We start from the raw sequence: 19,237 nt of genomic DNA on the forward strand, positions 1-19,237 counted from the left end.
CGTAAAGCTGATCGTCAGGCATACCGCGATTTCTGAGAAATCTTACAGCATTGTCCTCTGTTGCTCTTGCCATGACGACACTTAACCTTTTGGAAAATAAGTTATCTTCCGTTATAATGACTATTGAGTACAAATGTATAATTACACAATAAAGTTATAGTGGTATTTATCAAATGTATTTACCAGCTCTTTACAGGAGCAAGTGCCTCAGTGGACTGAACAGGCTGGGCCTATAGCTCTAAACATTGTTTTTAATTAATTCACACAAACACATTCCACATTTATGGAAGTTTCCGTATATATTAACTACATCATCGTGTTAATAAAGTTTTATAGAAATAAATAGGTCTACTTAAAAACAGACTGTGTGACTTACTTGCACAGATTGGGGGGCTGTACAGTAGAGATGTCTGCTGTTGTGGACGTTCTCAAGACTGACACTGATTTCTGTTTCCATTTTTACGAGAACTATTTCGTTTTAACGAAATAACTATATCGTTTTAACAAAATAATTATATCGTTTTAACGAAATAGTTATATCGTTTTAACGATATATGTGCTGAATTTTATTTTGCTCTACGTGGCAGCAATACGCTTCTGTATAGTTGTCATACTGATGTGTAAATGTATACAATAATGCCTGTTTCTTTAAATGTCCGATATGAAAGTTTTCAATGCTTTGCTCCAGATCTGATGGCAAAATTAAATCTTAAAGTAGAAACACACAAGAGACACAAATGATTTAAACACTTCTGCCTCTGTTTTGGGGAGGGGAAATGTCTTCACGCAAGGGGTGTTTGATATGACATCATCGGGCACGCACTGCAGTTCAGGGGCTATGCATGCACATACTGGGCTGGAGACAGAACAGGTCATGCTCAAGTGTAAACGGGTGGCTCAAATGATAAGAATCTTGAAATCTGATCGACTCTGAGCCAATTCAGGCACAAGTTGTAAGTGTAAACACAGTAAAAGAGTACTTTGAACTGCAGCCTGACCAAACCAAAAACTGTGCCTGATAAGCCCTGTCGGTCTGTCCCGAGTGGGCCCCTAGAGTAAGACTGCCCCCGCCCCCCCCCTTGGCATGAAAAGCTAGCTCCACCCATTTCTAAGTAAAACTGCAACAACCGCAGGTATGCCACCTCAGAAGTTCTGCTGTAGCTCAGTCTAAAAATGTAAAAAGTAAAATGAAGGATATGTTTGTGTTTTATGTTATACTAATACAATTTACAGGGAACACCTTACCAAGTTTTTTTTTAGTTTGTCTTTCCTGTTGATTAGTTTGTGTTGTTTTTTTCTAATTGTTGTGGTTTATACATTTAGCTAGCTTGCTAGCCAGCTCAGGATTTAGTTCTGAAGTGCTTTTAGGTTTACTCAGACTTCAGCTTTGTTAGACATGAAGTTAATTATTTACTGTGGATAGCCACCAATAGGAAGAGGGAGTTAATTAAGGGAAGTTGTTTAAAAAGGGGAGACAGATGGTAAAATTGATTATGGGAAGAACAGGGTTGGTGAGCTTGTTGGCAAACAGGGGCTTTGGGATGCAGACTGCTTCCATTGTTGGTACTTTGTATATGCTGTATTCGGAAAGATCAAATCGCTTTGTAAATATTTAGGGAAGGGAATCTGGAATTTAATTTATGGTTGGATATCACAGCTAATTTGGCATTTCCTCCTATGTTACTGTATAACAAAAACATCTAGTACAGCCCTGTTGGAAACCCTGATTTGTGGAAACCTTTATCCTGCACTAGCCCGGTGTTTGAATGATACCTCTGAGCTGCTTTCCCTCTGGTGCCCCAGATCTCTTGCAGCCAGTTATAAATTAAAGACCTGTACAGTCTGATCAGTTGAGAGCAGATTTAGGAGGATACTGGTTGCAGATACACCTGCTTTTTATTTACACATCTTCAAGGTTACAGAATGCTGGCTTTGTGAAGGACAAGTAGATTTGTGTGTAACTTTAACATGCCAGTCATGGGCTAAGCCCACTGAATCTCACTAAATGAGATTTATAGTCACAATATCGATATATAAGTTCACATGTCTATGCTACCTTATTGTATAAGAGCTGCAGTTTGGTGCAAGAGCCAAGTTGAGTCTCTCAAACTGAAACAAGACACACCCTATATACAACGTGTTTTTCTAACCTTTATTAGACTTCTGTGTTCTAATATAGGGAAGCTATCTGTACAGAAGAGAAGATGGTATTTTGTCGAATCCATGAGTGTGATTTATTTTTTACATGCGATTAGTAACACGCTGATGAACCCTATCTGTTGGTGATTACAATAAACACTAGATTACCATCAAAGGCTAATTGATCATTTCCAGACACTTATAAAAGCTTTCCTCAACATACAAACATTATATATATATATATATATATATATATATATATATATATATATATATATATATATATATATATAATGCACAATACTGCACTGCAATTCTACAGTGTATAACTAGTCAACAGTCAATATATACTGTACAATATTACAGGTGAAAATATGATTTAATTTCATTTTTTAGGAAGCATTTTATCTTAACATTTTAAAATTTTTATCCCATATATGAAACGTGACGAATATTTGTATATTGTCTTGTTTTTTATAATACCGAAAAACTAAATTCAATGTTATTTGCCAATGCATTATAATTCTGGCACCACTTACATTTAAAAGCAGTACCAATAACAAACAGTAACTTTTAAAATATAATTTCTAACAGTTGTATATTACTTGTGGATGAGAAAAAAGACAGAACATACTGAGGTTTATGATATTTTTTTTATTATTGATATTAAAAATGAAATACATCAAATGTGAGTCTTACCTGTTGGAAGTCTAGTGTGCAGAGGTTAAATGAATGAGGAACACGTAGGGCTTAACTGGATTTAATAACATAAATGCTGTCCATGTGAAGCAATTACAGACCTACATCCCTTCATATTGAATGATTTCCTTACAAATCAAATGTAGGATAAACAAAGAGAGGTCTAGTAACCTATTTGTGTATCAATGCTGTCCACAATGTACATGGATGGTTTGCAGGAATAGCATAAATAGAAGCTCTGAACAAATAATTGCACTGAATTGTGACAACTGAATTTAGTCAGGTCTGAGTACACAGGATTAAATACACATCTGTGCCTCATTCAAGGCTTACTGATTGAGATGAGGCTGCAGTAACCTCCTGTGCCACTTGTACACATTCAACCCACTTTAAAACAGGGCATGAGTGGGTGTATTTTTATATTACAATCTAATATTTAAATAATGTTACTATTCTGCAGAAATAAATACTGGAAGTGGCGTGACAATATAAGGTTTAGTAAATGCAACGCAGTCTTCATGGGTATATACATTATATATATATATATATATATATATATATATATATATATATATATATATATATATATAATTTTTGTAGATATACAAGTGTGTTGGATCAAATACTCAGTATTTGGAAAAACAGTGCACTTTTACTGGGAACATCTAGAGAAAAATTGAGACAGCAAATGTATGCGCCCATGAGACAAGATCTACTTCCTTTTTGACATAACTAGAAAGCTACTGCAGCTTTTTCATTGTAATAGGCTTCATATGTTTAACATAACTCGGTGTCAAAAATAATAATTTTTGGTACAAAGCATCTACAAAAGCATTACTAGTTTAAAAAAAAAATTAACAAAATAATTCATCTGTCAGTTGTGTATCAGTGCTAATTTGGACCAATTTCATATATATTTTATAAGAAAATAAATAATGCCTTTATACAGTGCCATTATTTGTATTTTTAAAAAAAATTACTAACAAATAGGCTTGGCGGCTCATTATGCAAAATACAGCCTGACTGACAAAATAACATGGTGTCCCTGGAAACTCATTTTAAACATATTCAAGTATTTTTTTTTTTTTCAAGCAAAAGCATGTGAATACTACTGATACACAATGAAAAATGTTAGTTGACATTATTGCTGCATTTCCCTTTAACTTGACATTTGTGCCTTTTAAAAAAAAAAGAAAAAATTATCAAAAACAAAAGTCTAACTTGCATCAGGAATGTCACAATACCAGGATGTGACAGCTTTGCCTGGAAAACAACATTTTATGGTTACCAAAGTACCACAGTTTTTGACATCTTCCAAATTGAACATGAATGAATGTTGTTTTCAAGTTAGACATGATCTTGTTCCAGGTGACTCCTATTCCCTTTGTTACGATGTGCCAATGGTCTTCAGGGCAAAATGCTCCAAGCAAAAACAGTTGCAAATTGATGGTGCTGTTTGTAAATCACTGCCATTATGGTGTACTGTGACATCCCTATGTTACCAGCCAAAACCAAGCTATTTATTAAAAAAAAAAAAAAAAAAAGATAAAAAAAAATAATCACACTTTCCCTAAAACGGAAAGTTCACTTCAAGTTCTAGAATTATTGAAAAAAAAATGAAAAAAAGACGTGCATTTTCATATCCCTCTTCTTTGAGTCAGTTCTCAAAGATAGCACCATGACATTTTGTATAGTTACGCTTTAATCGTTCATAAAAAAATAGTGCTTTTTTTTTCTTTAGAAAAAGAAATCGACGTAATCCGTGGCGATGTGCAACTGCAGACTTTCTTCATGATGCTGAATGTCCGTCTTTTTTGTTTGTTTGTTTTTTTGTTTGTTTGTGTGTGATTAGAAGGTGCTGGGTCAGGAATTTAGATATAAACTCCTTAAAAGTGTTGGTCTCTCTTTTATTATTACAGGTGCAAAATAACAAAAAAAAAAAAAAAACTAACAAAAGGAGAAATTTTTGCATGGAATAGAGTCTTTTTATGTTGGTTTGTTTTTTCCCCAACCTTTTTCTTTCCATTTTAAGCATGCCACGCTACATACCTTTTCTTTCTTTTTTCGTTCCACCTGTACTGCCTTCTGTTCAATTGTTAACTCTCCTTTTTTTAAGATTGTGTGTGTGTGTGTGTGTGTGTGGGTGGGGGGGGAAGGGGGGGGCACAAAGAATGCCACAGAAAGGACGCCAATAACAAAGCTATAATCCCCTAGTCTTTTTATCTCCCTTTGTGCAAACAAAATCCAAACTCATTTCTTGCTGGTGTAATTCTCCGTCAAAGGTTTAACTGTAACAGGCTGTTTGCTTGGGAGGGTGATGAGAGGCCTGTGGAATATTGTCTGCTCCAGGGCCCTGATTTCTTCAGCATGCCGCCGAAACTTTCTAGCTTTCAGGATAGATGGGACGCCTCGTCTCAGCCTTTGGGCAGCCTTTTTCTGCCACAACTCATATTTAGAATACTTGGCTATGACTGGCTTCTTTGAGACATCCTATAATTAAAAATAAAACAGAATGACATTAGTCAACCCTCAGGGCAATGGTTGAATTGCATTCCAACACTAGTTTGTGAATTGAGTCTTATCTAAAAAGCTCTCAGCATCTTGTAAGCATTGTGTAAATAGATACCTTCTTAAAAGTGATAATTTCAGATAACAGAAGTCTTCGCACATTGCATCCCTCACCAATAAAGTAAACAAATTCCCGATTCTACTCCTGTTCCTGGTAAACAAGGCCTCAAAATTGGTCAAAAGGTCATTGGGACATGGATAGTGTTCAGATAACACTGTGGTTATAAATAGGAGATTTCAATGTTGCACAAACTGCATGCTCCTTTTTGTTTGTTGTTGAGCATGTATTTTACATTTTGTATCATTTGCTATATAATACATAGGTCTGATGCTGGTGTGCAATTAGGAATGCTTGTGTTTAAAATATCGCCCAAGCACACAGCGTTATGACTCAACAAGACAGTTAATACTCTAATGCTTGTTTTGGGGCTTTATTTATGGTAATGACATATAATTTGAAAAGCTCACTAACTAGCCAGATGGGTAAAGGGCAGCATCAACACAGGCAGATTCTGGTCAGCACTAAAGTCAAGGGCTTGTTTTGAGGTAAATACAATATCTGATGTGTTGGATGGTGTGAAAATACCTATTTGTTTACTTTTCATATCAATCAGCATGAAAAGATCTCAGTTTACAGTGTATTTTGCAATGGCAAGCACTTTTGTGATAGCCGGTACCTGGGTTTTAATAAACAAAACCCAAAGTACAGATCTTTAAAAAGATAGCAGATTTCTGCATGCGATTTGAGATGTCAGCGTATTACTTGCACGTACCTTGTTTAATGCTAAAGGGATGACTTGGAATTGCGTGGAGGACACATCTCGCTCTGACTTGGCAGGTTTTGCACAGTACATTTCCAGAAGTCTCAGATCACAGCTACTGTAACAGCACACTTCTACAATTCCTTTTTGTGACCTTCGGATGTTTGATCTGCTTGGTGGCTTGCCTAAAGAATAAGAAGCAATGTTACTAGTGCAGAAATACATTGTGAATGCGGTCAAGATCTAGCTCAGCACACATGGTTTTGATATAGTAATCAAACTGTTCAACTCTTTGGTTTGGGAACATTTCAATAAAAGAAAAATAATAAGAGCTTTTTTTTTTTTTTACTAACACCTTTTTAAAATGATAAATTAAGAGGCTAAACTGTAGACAAAGTAAAGCAGACAAATGTTTCAGGCAGTTTTTATAGTTTTACCTAATATATGAAGTTTTTGGTCATTTGTGAAGTTATGATGCCACAAAAGTGTAAATTCCCAAACCCAAAGTTAAAGCTATTGTAATGAATCACATAGAACCCAGCTGCTATGCTGTGGTTTTGAAACATGTATCTTTCTGAACAAACAGACCTTCACATTAAAAACAGAAACTTTCAGTTCTTCTCTGTGAAACAAAAATTTGAAGGCCACTGCCTGACCTTGCCAGCTCAGCACTGTTGAGGTGACGTGAAGGGGAGAAGTCCACTAAACTTGGTGGCATTAACATCGGACAGCAGGTAGTGACTGTGGCCTGCACGTTTTGCACACTCAGCTTTTTTCTGGGCCCATTCTACAGGTGGAGGCTGTGCTGATAAATGTACTTGTTGTTTCTCAGTGCACACAACTATTTTACTTCTAGTATCTCAGTTTTGCTTGAGAATATATAAACCACACAATAACGTTTCTGAGCATGACCTCCCACAACAGCTACACTTTCTTATTTAACTCCTTCAATCTCTACCCATCGTTTAAAAGCCTTCAAAGAGCTGCTGGAGATGGGTGTGTGAGATCAGCCATTGTGACAGTTATCACACAGCCTTCTAGAAATGTGTCATGTATTAGCTGTACTTGAAATACAAACTGAGAAACTGAACAGGTTTAATAGCTTTAGGACACAGACTTAGTTTCATGTCACAAACAAAACATCGAAGCTACCCTACTCTCCCACACACTATATAGCAGGTTGTTTACTCAAAAACCCAACAAAACTATTTTTTAAAATGTATTTATGATGAAAGTTTATTTTATTTATTTGTCCACACAAAGTTGTTTCAAGGAAGCCTGGGAACTGTTTTGAAGTGGAGAATGGAATGTTACTTCGGTACTACTTTCATCAAAGGAATGTAGAAGTAAACAAATAGTCCATTGTGACTCATTTAGCAGTGTGCCTTAGCTTTGTGTGTCCCTTTCATATTGAGGAGAAACTGAGTGACAAAATGTGCCCATTCATCACAATCACAGGGTCGGGGATCTTTAGCTACAGTTTACACATTGCAAGGATTTATTTGCATACCTGCAGGCTACACCAGTGACTACCCCCTAAGAAGCTGGAATGCTGTCGTGTATTATTTGCTTAACTAAAGAACTAATTTACTCTCAAAAGCCAGTTTATAACATTGGAAGATAAGTGGAGCACTTACTGTGCAACAGAATAAAAGAAAGGATTGTTGCTGTACCCTGCTAGTTCTAGTTCTGTTTTTATTGGGTGTAAACACACTAATGACCCCACAATTATGAGCAGTGACATCAACAAAACAAGACAGAAAGGATGTGTTTCCCATTGTGTTCAATTCCATTCCAAGGATGCTCAATGTCCCTGAGCAACTTGACTAACCTTGACTTACATTAAATAGCAGGTTTTTTTTCCGAACTTACTGAAATAAAAGCCTCTGTCACCACAAACGAACTGTAGTGTGTCGACCAGTTCGCCACCACATAGCGTTTCAGCTGAAGCTATGGAATTGGCCACATCTACAATGTAGACTGTCAGGGCGATGGTGAAGACCAGTAGCTGTCTTGAGGTAGACATCTTTCTGACCTAAGAAAAGGTAAGAAATATGTTAATGCCCCCATCAAGGACACAATTAGAAGCTGCAGGTGGTCGTCATGTTAATCTTGCATTTGATTAAAAGACAAAAGTAAGAAGCTCATTGCCCCAATAACAATACATCTGTAGCAAATCGCTGTAGCCAATTTGACGCTATGAATTACAACACTGACTTCAGCTGTGTACAGTAAAGGCACATGAGGATAAATCTTGCTACTGTGTTGCAAGAAATGGTATATAGACTTGATTATAATGAGGGATATATACAGTGTTCCATTAACACCTTTGGCACAACCAGCATAATTTTTAAAACTTATTGACATTTTCAATAACTCCATAAACAATTACAGTAAATAGTTTTTTTTCTGCATTCTCTAATATATATATATATATATATATATATATATATATATATATATATATATATATATATATATATTACACACACACAAGCAAATGAAATGTGCTGTCTCTAGCCATATCATATCATATTAGGAGCTGCAACAGCTTCACATCAAGCAACTTATATCACGCACCCGTTTAAAATGAAATGTAGTCGCCCCCTCGTGGACCAAATAGTAAACTCAAAGACCGCTATGTCACCAAGCAAAACAAGTTAGTGTGCGTGTGTGTGTGTGTATATCTATTTCAAAGAAAACAAATGCTAAATACTCGATTAACATTTGACATCCTCAAATGAGTTTGTAAACTTCATTGACACTAAAGACAGCAAGATTGCATAAGGATCAAACAGTCTTTAAGTTTGTTTTTGCAAACATTTCATATTATTCTTATGCTTTAGAAAAGAAAAAAAAAGTCTTTCCATTGCAATGCAAGCGTAAGGACGTTAATTTAATTGAACACCACTTCAAAAATTAGACAAACAAGTAAAAGCCTGCACCAATCAACAAAATTACATATTTTCATTTTTCCTTTCCGTTACCTTTATGCTGTTGCTACTATTTCCAGATTCTATGCAGTTGTGGCAGTACGCTTGGTGCTTGTTATAGCTAAGATGATCTTCCATTTCTGAAGTGGTTTGTTAGATTTCGTTTGGTACTGAGGATAACGTTGTAGGTCTCGTGTCAGGTTCCCAGTTTCTGCTGCAGATATGTTGTGTAAGGCTGCTCCACTGCTGAGGAGACAGACTAAACTTCAGAGTGTTAACAAATATATACCAACCCCCCCCCCCCCCCGCGCTGCGCATGTGTGACGCTACCTAAAACATTAATGTGTAAATGAAGGAGGTATCAGTCAAGCGGCAGTCTTGAGCGAGGCTGTGGGCTGGAAGCTACAGGCTACAGCACTTCGGAAAACGAAAACTGGAATGTTATTAGTTTGTGTAACTGCAGCGTCCACGAGTCTTACAGTTCATTTTTACAGTGTACTTGGAGTTCATTGTATAAAATAGTTCAAACCAATTTATATTTAAAATTATATTGTCTATCTAGCTGTCATTGTTTTTACACAACAGAAATAATTAAAACGAAAACTCATTTATGTATGTGCATGGCAACACAATCCAAGTGCCTGGGGGGGTTTGTATTTATTTTTTATGGTAATTTAGTCTTAAAAGCAAAACCTTCCATGGATCTAAAAGCTGACCAGAGAGAACCTGTTGTTTTTCTCATTAACATAAAAGGGTCAGCATACGGAGTATTAAATAAGGGGTATTTGCCTAAGGCTGACTTCTTCAGATACTTACTGATATAACTAACCCCCCCATCCACAACACAAAAGAAACTAATGAGTTTGAGAATTTAAGCCTGCAGAAAAACAAGTGCTTATCTGGTAAACAACTTCTCCCCCGGGACAGTAAAAGTCTTTATTTGTGCAAGAAACCCTTGCTTCTGTATATATGAAAGGTTTGACTGAAGCTATGATATTTAATACAACTCCTGTGTTTAAAACAGGAACAACTATACAGAGTTAATATATGGTTTTGCCCCAGGTTTTAATACTGTTGTCAAATAAAGGCATTGCCTATATTGCACAAACAGACTTTCAAATAACTAGAGTAGCATAGTCCCACAGTTAAATTACACTGTATGATTATATATAACTGGATGACATTTTACTACATATGAAATGAGACTGTTGGCTTCCAGTTAGTTTACATTCTGTTTTTGACTATAGGCCCACAAGCTTTTGTCAAATCTGAAGCCTCTTGCCATGTCACTCTTAAACTACTGCATGCAGCAGCAGGAGGTTATGAATGGCATTTACAATGAAAAAAAGGATTTCCTTTCAAAACAAAGTATTTTGTGTTATTAACGAGCTACTTTTTCGAACTACAGAAAAAAACTAAAGCTGTGGTTTTTTTTTTCACGATGTGCCTGAAAGCTAACATTTCTAAAGACGTGTTTAAACTATGGGACACTACCTTCCTTGCGTTTTATAGTGTCCCGAAGACAAAAATGCCCGACCTTCGTACTGGAAGAAGAAATCAACTTAATTTAATATTGACTTTGAAATCTGGCAGTGGTGTGCAATTGCATTTGCTTGTCTGAACAGCCATCTCCTGGAGTGTTGTACACAGCTAGGTGGTCAGTTTTGATAACCAGACACATTCATGAATATATTCATTCATCAACCCTTTTGTAAAAACAGAACATATTAAATATTGTCCCTTTTGAAAACTTCTACTTATAATACATTCGGTATGCAGAGTGAGTGTTTTTTTTTTTTTTTTGGTAATGTAAGTAGGCATTATAAGCCTACAGTTTTATAATAAGCCTGTCATGTCTACTACTTTCTCTAGCAGAAAAGCCCTAAGGTACTGTTTCCATGCCTACACAATTGTCTTTTTTGTTGTACCTAAACTGCAGTTAAAATATCAGTGTTTCAATTAGCATATCTTAAGGGGTCGAACAAAAAATGAATCTCTGCAATATGTAGTGCACCCATTTGTGTGAATGTTCTCTCTTGCCAGATTAATATATTATACCCCAGATATGATTTCTGGAATATATAAAAGCTGCATCTCCCTTACTCAAGTCGGGCAGGTGCTATCTGAGACTACTTGATGATGTACTGCTTTTTTCAATAGTGATGAATCTGTTATATAGAAAAAGAAAAGCATCTGCTGTAGATTCCCATCCCAATGTTCTGATAGATTTAGACGCAGTATTCATTTAGGAATGGTCACGTATTTTACTAGAACAACATCACAAGCACACAATTTGGCACAGTCTCTGCTTGAACGACGCGCGGAGCTAAATGGACTGAAGTACCTCTGGAGGCTAGGGTTCAAATCTGACTTGCATCACAAGTGGAATGATTTTGGTGTTCTCAGTTTAGACCATTCGTCCACATCACAAAACCACCAAACTTACCCCAGCTCGGAGGAATCATCAATATGAGAATGACTGGGACATAGAAAGTCTTGGATATGAGAAGGTCCATATATCTAAAACTCACAGTGCAAATATGTAAGCATTGGGGTGCTGAGAACATCCTATTTCATTTAACATTTGGAAGGGCAGCAAACAAAGTTGCACGATAATGTATCTAAAAATTATGGCAATCGTAACATACTGTGTTTTTTTTGTTTGTTTTTTTTTTGCATTAAATCTCTTACAGAAAGGTACAATTACAAAATACAGTTTAGAAGGTTACACTGCTGAAGGTGTTTGGGATTCTATGGAATTGTGTTCTCTTTGTAACAGGACTTCATTGGTTCCCTAACAATCCCTGTGGCGTTCAAAGCAAGGACAGGACTGTTTAAAAACATCAGCAACGTTACATGTATTTGCAAAATAATGTAGAATGTTTTCCTAGAATCACGGATCCCTTGTCTGGCACAAACCAGCTACTCTTATCCAAATGTGAGTGTTGGGTTATTTTTGGAGACTTTGAAGAGCCCCACCCCAGGATGGTTTATACCTATTTGTAATCATCGCTAGGGGATGCTACATCTGAAAAATGCAAACATTTACCAAGATGGTTTGATTATACTAACTGCTTACAGGAGTTTGGGCCATGACTAAATCTTATATAATTCTCTTCCATATTTTTAAGCTGTGGTTAACAAATGTGACACCTTTTGGGGTGACTCCCTTTCCCTCTATGTGTCATCTGGAACTTTCATTACATTTTATTTGAGCTTGTTGTTTTTTCAAATGTCACCCACAAACGGTTGGGGCCTAATCACCAGAAATGTTACCCAAGTGTGACCTGTTGCTTTCACTGAGTCATACAGTAAAATGGAAATTCTGAACTGAGCTGTGCATTGTTTGAGTGGTTTCCACAGACAGACCTTTATATTTTTTGGGGTGGAAAGGCAAACAAACCTACATGGCATTTCTGAGCGTCTGTGGACCATTGGAGTCTGTCAGTGCTTTAGAAGACTTCCAACTTACTTTCCGTGATGTTTGAAATAAAAATTCAAGGATAAAGCACAAAAAACCTTTAAATTGCTGAAAAGTCACATTTAATTTCCATTTTGGATACGTTCCATATTTTAAATAACAAAAAGTTTAGTAAACCATGGTGTTGGACAGAGAAAGTTTCACATTAATATAACACCCCTAATGTTACCAGGTAAGGCAATCAAGATTAGTGCTAATCATGGTAGGTGACACCAGATGCAAACGTACTAAATTTAACCCAATGGACCATTTAAGTGCAAAGTTGCCCCTATTTAAGACCATTGTCTTAAATGGGGATAACTTTGCACTTCAAAAAGTGCTGCCCCTATTTCAGATAACTGTGCCAATATTTACCAGGTCAAAAACAATATTGTTTTTATTGTTTTTTATTGTCTTGCCAGTCCTGTTACTGCTGATGATGAGATGGGCTGATGGTGTGTTCTATAAAAGGTACTGATTCTTCTACATTCAGCAGCATTAAAATGTTCATTCTCTTTACCAGCCAAGGCCAATGGGATATGTTATTTACAGTAAACACGACTGGACAAGCAATCAGGAGTTACACAATTGATATTGAAGCAGCGGGCTGTAAGGATAATGCAGATAACACTGTCAATTCCTTGTTAAAATGTTCCAGTGTACCATTGATGAGTCCTCACCAACTGTTGGTAAAGTTGATACAGTATGTGCTAAATATTGCCTTAGCCCAAAGGGTTAAGAGAGAATTAAACATTTGGCTAAATATTCATTGAGATATCCTGCTTTAAATAATTAACACCTCATCTGTTTTTATGTATAATTGCAACCATGATACACCCTCTTACTGTCCAGGGTATGTGAAAGTATGTAAAAATACCCCACAGCTAGTCCAACTGCCACCTTCACGATTAATATGAAACAAAATACATATTTTATTCCTGTTGACATTCCTTTTAAAACATTCATTGAAATGTAGAATTATGGCTGGGGGAGGAAAATCAGCTATGGATAGTTGATCCCATCAGGCTTTAGCGACCCCTACTGGACAGTCGCCCAAGGAGGCCATACAGAGACTAAAAACTGCACCTTATCATCGATCTTTGATCTGCGTGTAGCGAGCAGTGTTGCCTGATGCACTGCTATTACAGATATTACAGATGAGATGAGGCTAAAAGCTCTGTAACCATGAATGCAAGAACTGGTGTCAGTGAATATACTTGTTTGTGTATTTTTTTCAGGTTTAGCTTATTGTCCCATATAACTTGTGAATCAAATCATTGTGACGGTCTAACAACATGTTGCAATTTTACGGAGCACAGAAGGTAACTTACAGTACTTTAATTACCACACTGAAACCAATTACAAATAAGTGGCTATTAAAACAGGGATTTTAGGCACAATATACATTTATTGTTTTGTTTCATCTAGACAGCATTTAGTTGCCAAAACTCTCGGAGCGGAAAAAAAAGTATTTTTCTTCCAACTACTTTGTATATCTCAGTGTTCTGGTAACAATGACTAATAAGTATGTAACTAGAATGGCTTTCATTATACCAAGTGAGTAAGTACAAATCAGATGTTTATTCTCGAAACAATAGCAGGTTTTGTGTTACAGAACTGTATTAAAGTTGTGCTGGTCTAGACTATAGGTTTTCCTAAAAGAATAGATGATAATGAAATATGCAACCTATAAAGCATGACATGTAATCTCATAGCTAATGGAAATAATATACATGTTCAGAAAGTATGACCTGTTTAGGAGGAAAAATCAATCTTGTTAACAATTTATACCAGTTCTTAAAAACTCAGGACTCTAATTTTTAGGGTAAAACAATGGGGACCCCTATGTAGTGACTGTGTCGTGTCTGTCTGTCACACTCTATACTCTGAACCAGGTAACAGGCTTGCTTTTGCACCTTTGTCATACACGCTAGCCTCCAATAGGATTGCATTTGGATATAATCTCAGAAAAGGTTGATTTCATACAAATTTTACAAATACTCTAATATGCAAGGATTTTGCAGTCCCTAAAGAACACATAGAAAATGCTAAATCTTCAAAAAGAGCCTAACATTTGTACTTTGGTATATTTGCATGATATGAAGCACATTATTGATATTAATGTAACATAAATTGTCCTTAGCACAATTGTTTCAGTAAAGTTACCGAATCAGAAATAACCAACTCTGACTTTGAATGTAGTGCTCTGAAAGTAATTGAATTGTTTGTTTGTTTGTTTGTTTGTTTTGGAATTGTAATTGTTGTTTTTTTCTTTGCAGAAAAAAAGTGGAGTCTATAACTTTGAGAATGTATGTGTCCTTGCTATGGAAAGTTTCAGGTCTTCGCTGGGGATTCCACAGGGAATGTCACATTGGCGTGGGCACTCCTGCGGGATAGGGAGTCAAAAATCGCAGAACAAGTGATTTTTTTTATGGACAATACACTGCTGTGCATGAGTGGATGCTTACTAATATAAAGACACTATTGCTAATTTAACCTTCATTACATGTGTAAGCAACCAGAACTGAAGAGCAGGTCATAGTCAAAGCACCTTTACACAGATTTATCAAAACAAATAATAATTAAGAACCAAACATCATAAACAGGCATCCTACAGTAGCATCATATGACCTTACTAAATTATATAAGACATCCCTTTTCACAGCACAGTGGGGAAAATGGCCCATTGTTTTAAAATAAGGTTATAGCTTACAGACTTGTATCGTATGATAAACTCATAAAATACCAGGTCAGCAACTTTCAAAACTTTTGTGTCAAGGAATGTTGGTGCTTGTGAATGTATTACTTGTGAATCATACATAACCTTTAAACACTCAGTCATGAGATGGTAAGAAAGTGCCTTTGTAAATGTCTTTTGTGTATTATAGGTATTGTGCTATGATTGTTTATAATGTGTGGAGTAATGTCCTCTGGGGGTTAGTGTAGACCACCGAATGTAATGTGAATGGTATTCATTTAATTTAATATGAACAAATACTTGAAATGAAATAAGTGTATTTGTTTTCTGATAAAGATTATTTGTTAAATTACTAGACATTGTGTATTTTATTTTTGTTTTATTAAAAAGTGGTTAAAGTTGACTGAATGCTTGTCCTTAATAAGTGTAGTGTGCTTTACATCGCCAGATTAATTTGTGTAATCAGAACACTCTGTTTATGCAATCATTTCTTTCAGTGTTAGATTAATTAAAAAATGTGTGACAGACAGACATCCCCAGCAGGGGATAGTAAGGGATATTGATGGAGTAAAAATGAGAGCAAAGAAAACAGGCTGAGATTAGCTATAACTTTAGCAATACACTTCATGACATTGTGTTACCCAGCAATCTAACTATCTAGTATTATAATAATTTAAGTTATTAAAACCATTCATCATCTAATGCCACAGATATCATGCAACAGCTTTTACAGTTGCTAGTTTCTCTGATCTGAAAATTGTGTTTGGCAGTTTCCTTTCCTTTAATTAAGGGGTAAATAATGTTGAAAGGAAATATGATAATGCTTATTTCCTCAATCCAGTGATTTAATTTTATGGTTCACCTTGCATAGAATCATCACTTACATGTTAGTCCGCGCCCTGGGACAGTGGCTAGTCTAATTGTACTGACATAAGACAGAAGACACACACTTCACATCTATATAATTCACTACAGATAATAATGCCTTTCACCCTGGAGGCCTCGGTTCAAATCCAGTTCCGGTCACAAAGGGAGATAGTATACTGAAATGTTTGTCTGTTTGACGTGAGAATAGCCTGGTATACAACAAATTTGTATTCTTATGTGGGGGAATGCTTCTATTAAGCAACAGCAGTAGACCACAGGGACCACCTTCATGCTTGACAGTAGGTATGGTGTCCTTTTCTTTGTACGACTCATCAGATTTTCTCCAAACGTAACGACTATCAGCATGGCCAAATAGGTCGATTTTAGTTCACTCCACAAAACCTTTGACCAGAACTCATATCCATCATTCAAATGCCGCATGGCAAACTTTAAGTGATTTGTCCTTGTGATGTTTTCCTAAGAGTGGCTTTTTCCTTGGCCTGCGACCATTGAGACCTTCACCATGCAATACTCGACCTATGGTTGAAATGGAAACCCCAGTCCCACTTGCAGCCAATTCACTTTGAATATCTTTGGCAGTCAATCTTGGATTGTTATTAACCTTCTTGACCATTTTTCTACTTGTTTTTGATGAAAGAACCTTCTTTTTTCCAGACAGAGGGAGTGTTGTGACAGTACCAGGAGTCTTGTACTTCTTGATAATAGAAACAATAATTGAAATTGGGATACCCAAATGCTTGGAAATCTTCTTGTATCCTTCTCCAGCTTTGTGACAATAAATCATGTTCTGCCTAATGTCTTCAGATAGCTCTTTACTTTTTCCCATATTGACTTATTGGTAATGACAGCAATCATCCTATGCCTAACCCTTTTATACCACTAAGAATGTTCACCTACAATCCAGCATTTTCTAGAATTAGGTTCTGCATTATCATATTGAAATTTCTAACACCATATGACAATACTATCATAGCATCAAAGTGTATGAATACCTTTGAATTAGAATTTTTGGAGTTTTGCAAAAAAATATTTGCTGAAATAAATAATTGTAGACATTTATTTCTTGTAACTTTTTTTTCCTCATCCACAAAAGCAAAACTTTTGCTACAAAAGATTTTTCCTAAAATTCTTCTTATTATTAATTATTATTATTTTTTGTTTATTTAGCAGACGCCTTTATCCAAGGCGACTTACAGAGACTAGGGTGTGTGAACTATGCATCAGCTGCAGAGTCACTTACAATTACGTCTCACCCGAAAGACGGAGCACAAGGAGGTTAAGTGACTTGCTCAGAGTCAGTGGCTGAGGTGGGATTTGAACAGGGACCTCCTGGTTACAAGACCTTTCTTTAACCACTGGACCACACAGCCTCTTTGTTTCCGAGACATTTTTTGAAATTATACATTTTCATTGGGGTATGTAAACTTGACTACAACTATGTTTTAATTGCTTTTTCATAACAACAGCTAATTAAATGGTTAGATCAGCAGGTCCCTTTAGTCTTTCAAAAGGCATTTCAACCTAAAGCATGTTTATCACTTTCCTACATATAGTGCCTAGCAGAAATCTCACAGAAGAGTACAGGTCTTGAGGCTCGTATTTCTCCATAACATCAAACTCTGTGTTTTTGGAGTGGAGATATTGCTGAAGTTTTTATTATTATTATTATTACAACTTTTGTGATTTGTTGAAGCTCATCTTCAGAAATCTGAGGAAAAAGGGGCTCCCGAGTGGCGCATCCAGTAAAAGCACTTGCGTAGAGTGCAGCCCTATAGTCTGGACGTCGCGAGTTCGAGTCCAGGCTATTCCTTTGCCGACCGAGGGCGGGAGCTCCCAGGGGGCGGCGCTCAATTGGCTGAGCGTCTCCTGGGCGGAGGGAGGGTTAGGTCGGCCAGGGTGTCCTCGGCTCACCGCACACCAGCGACCCCTGTAGTCTGGCCGGGCGCCTGCGGGCTTGCCTGTAAGCTGCCCGAGAGCTGCGTTGTCCTCCGACGCTGTAGCTCTTGGGTGGCTGCATGGCGATTCCGCAGTGTGAAAAAAAGTGGTCGGCTGACGGCACACGCTTCGGAGGACAGTGTGTGTTCGTCTTCGCCCTCCCGAATCAGCGCAGGGGTGGTAGCGGTGAGCCGAGCATAACAAAATAATTGGCCATTACAAATTGGGAGAAAATAATTTTAAAAAAAAAATCTGAGGAAAAAGTGCTTCCACCATATTGTTTGTGAAAGTTCAACAGCGAGGCGTGAGCACATCAGAGCCGTTGCTATGGTGGCGGTGGTGATGGCTAGCTGGACCGCGAGCATGCAGAACTGCTCAACCAAGCCATTGCTCTACGGGTAAAGGGGGGTCCTTCGTCTTGCAGATGGCCAGCCATCGACACACCCCTGCGAACACCCTTGATTCGAAGTTCCGTCCATGATCGCTGTGGAGCTCCTGAGGGACCCCAAATCGCCTGAAGAACAGCTCCAGCAGTGCTTCAGGACACTTTGTAAAGTTGAGGGCTACTAGGATGTATCGGTTCCCCTTGTCTGAGTGGGGGCACGGGCCCAAGATGTTGAGTCCAACCCTCTCCATGGGTCCACTGACAGGAAACTGCTGGAAGGGGACATGTGACCAATCCAAGGGTCCTTTGCTGGCGGTGCAGTAGTCCTCCACATCTCGTGCGGGGTTTTAGTGACCCCAAAGTGCCCAGTGCAGGGGCTGCCGTGGTGGGCCTTCAGCATGTTCTCCCTCATTGCTTGAGGGACCACCACCTGCCATGTCACCTCTCCTGTAGCTGGCTCCTTCCATTGGCGACGGGACTGGACCCCAACGCGAATGTCCAGTCCAGCCCACTGCGACCATAGGCCCTTCGTCGCTGGGGACTGCAGTGCCACTCCTTCCTAGGGGGGCAACCGCTGATCCACCAGCCACTGTAGGACGGGCCAGTGATCAGGATCCTTTCAATGCTGTCGCCTCCATACTTTGGCCCTGACCGTGGTCATCTCCCAGCAATACTGTATGTTTAGTTCCAGCTATTGTGTACCTTATTTACATCCTGATAATCCAGCAAAGCGGTGGTTCAGGCAGGGAACTCCCTTTGAAGTAGAAAAAT

General features: G+C 37.6%; 1 protein-coding gene across 1 annotated transcript; it reads right to left on the reverse strand.

Annotated features, from left to right (window-relative positions):
- Positions 1–2,773: 2,773 nt before the first annotated feature.
- Positions 2,774–9,371, reverse strand: LOC117435150 (insulin-like growth factor II). The gene is made up of 4 exons (XM_034058139.3): positions 9,155–9,371; positions 8,040–8,202; positions 6,180–6,352; positions 2,774–5,328 (listed from the first exon to the last, which is right to left on the reverse strand). The coding sequence occupies exons 1-4, from the start codon at positions 9,236–9,238 to the stop codon at positions 5,089–5,091; spliced, it is 660 nt and encodes a 219-aa protein (XP_033914030.1). The 5' UTR covers positions 9,239–9,371; the 3' UTR covers positions 2,774–5,088.
- Positions 9,372–19,237: the final 9,866 nt, after the last annotated feature.

The sequence above is a fragment of the Acipenser ruthenus genome, chromosome 28 (assembly GCF_902713425.1).
Source record: "Acipenser ruthenus chromosome 28, fAciRut3.2 maternal haplotype, whole genome shotgun sequence".
Lineage (NCBI taxonomy): Eukaryota > Metazoa > Chordata > Actinopteri > Acipenseriformes > Acipenseridae > Acipenser > Acipenser ruthenus.

Coding starts and splice junctions, on each gene's coding strand:
- LOC117435150 (XM_034058139.3), bottom strand. CDS start 9,238: ATGGAAGATCATCTTAGCTATAACAAGCACCAAGCGTACTGCCACAAC. Junction 6,353..8,039: donor TGACAGAGGCTTTTATTTCA/GTAAGTTCGGAA, acceptor CTTATTCTTTAG/GCAAGCCACCAAGCAGATCA. Junction 5,329..6,179: donor TCCCTTTAGCATTAAACAAG/GTACGTGCAAGT, acceptor TTTTAATTATAG/GATGTCTCAAAGAAGCCAGT.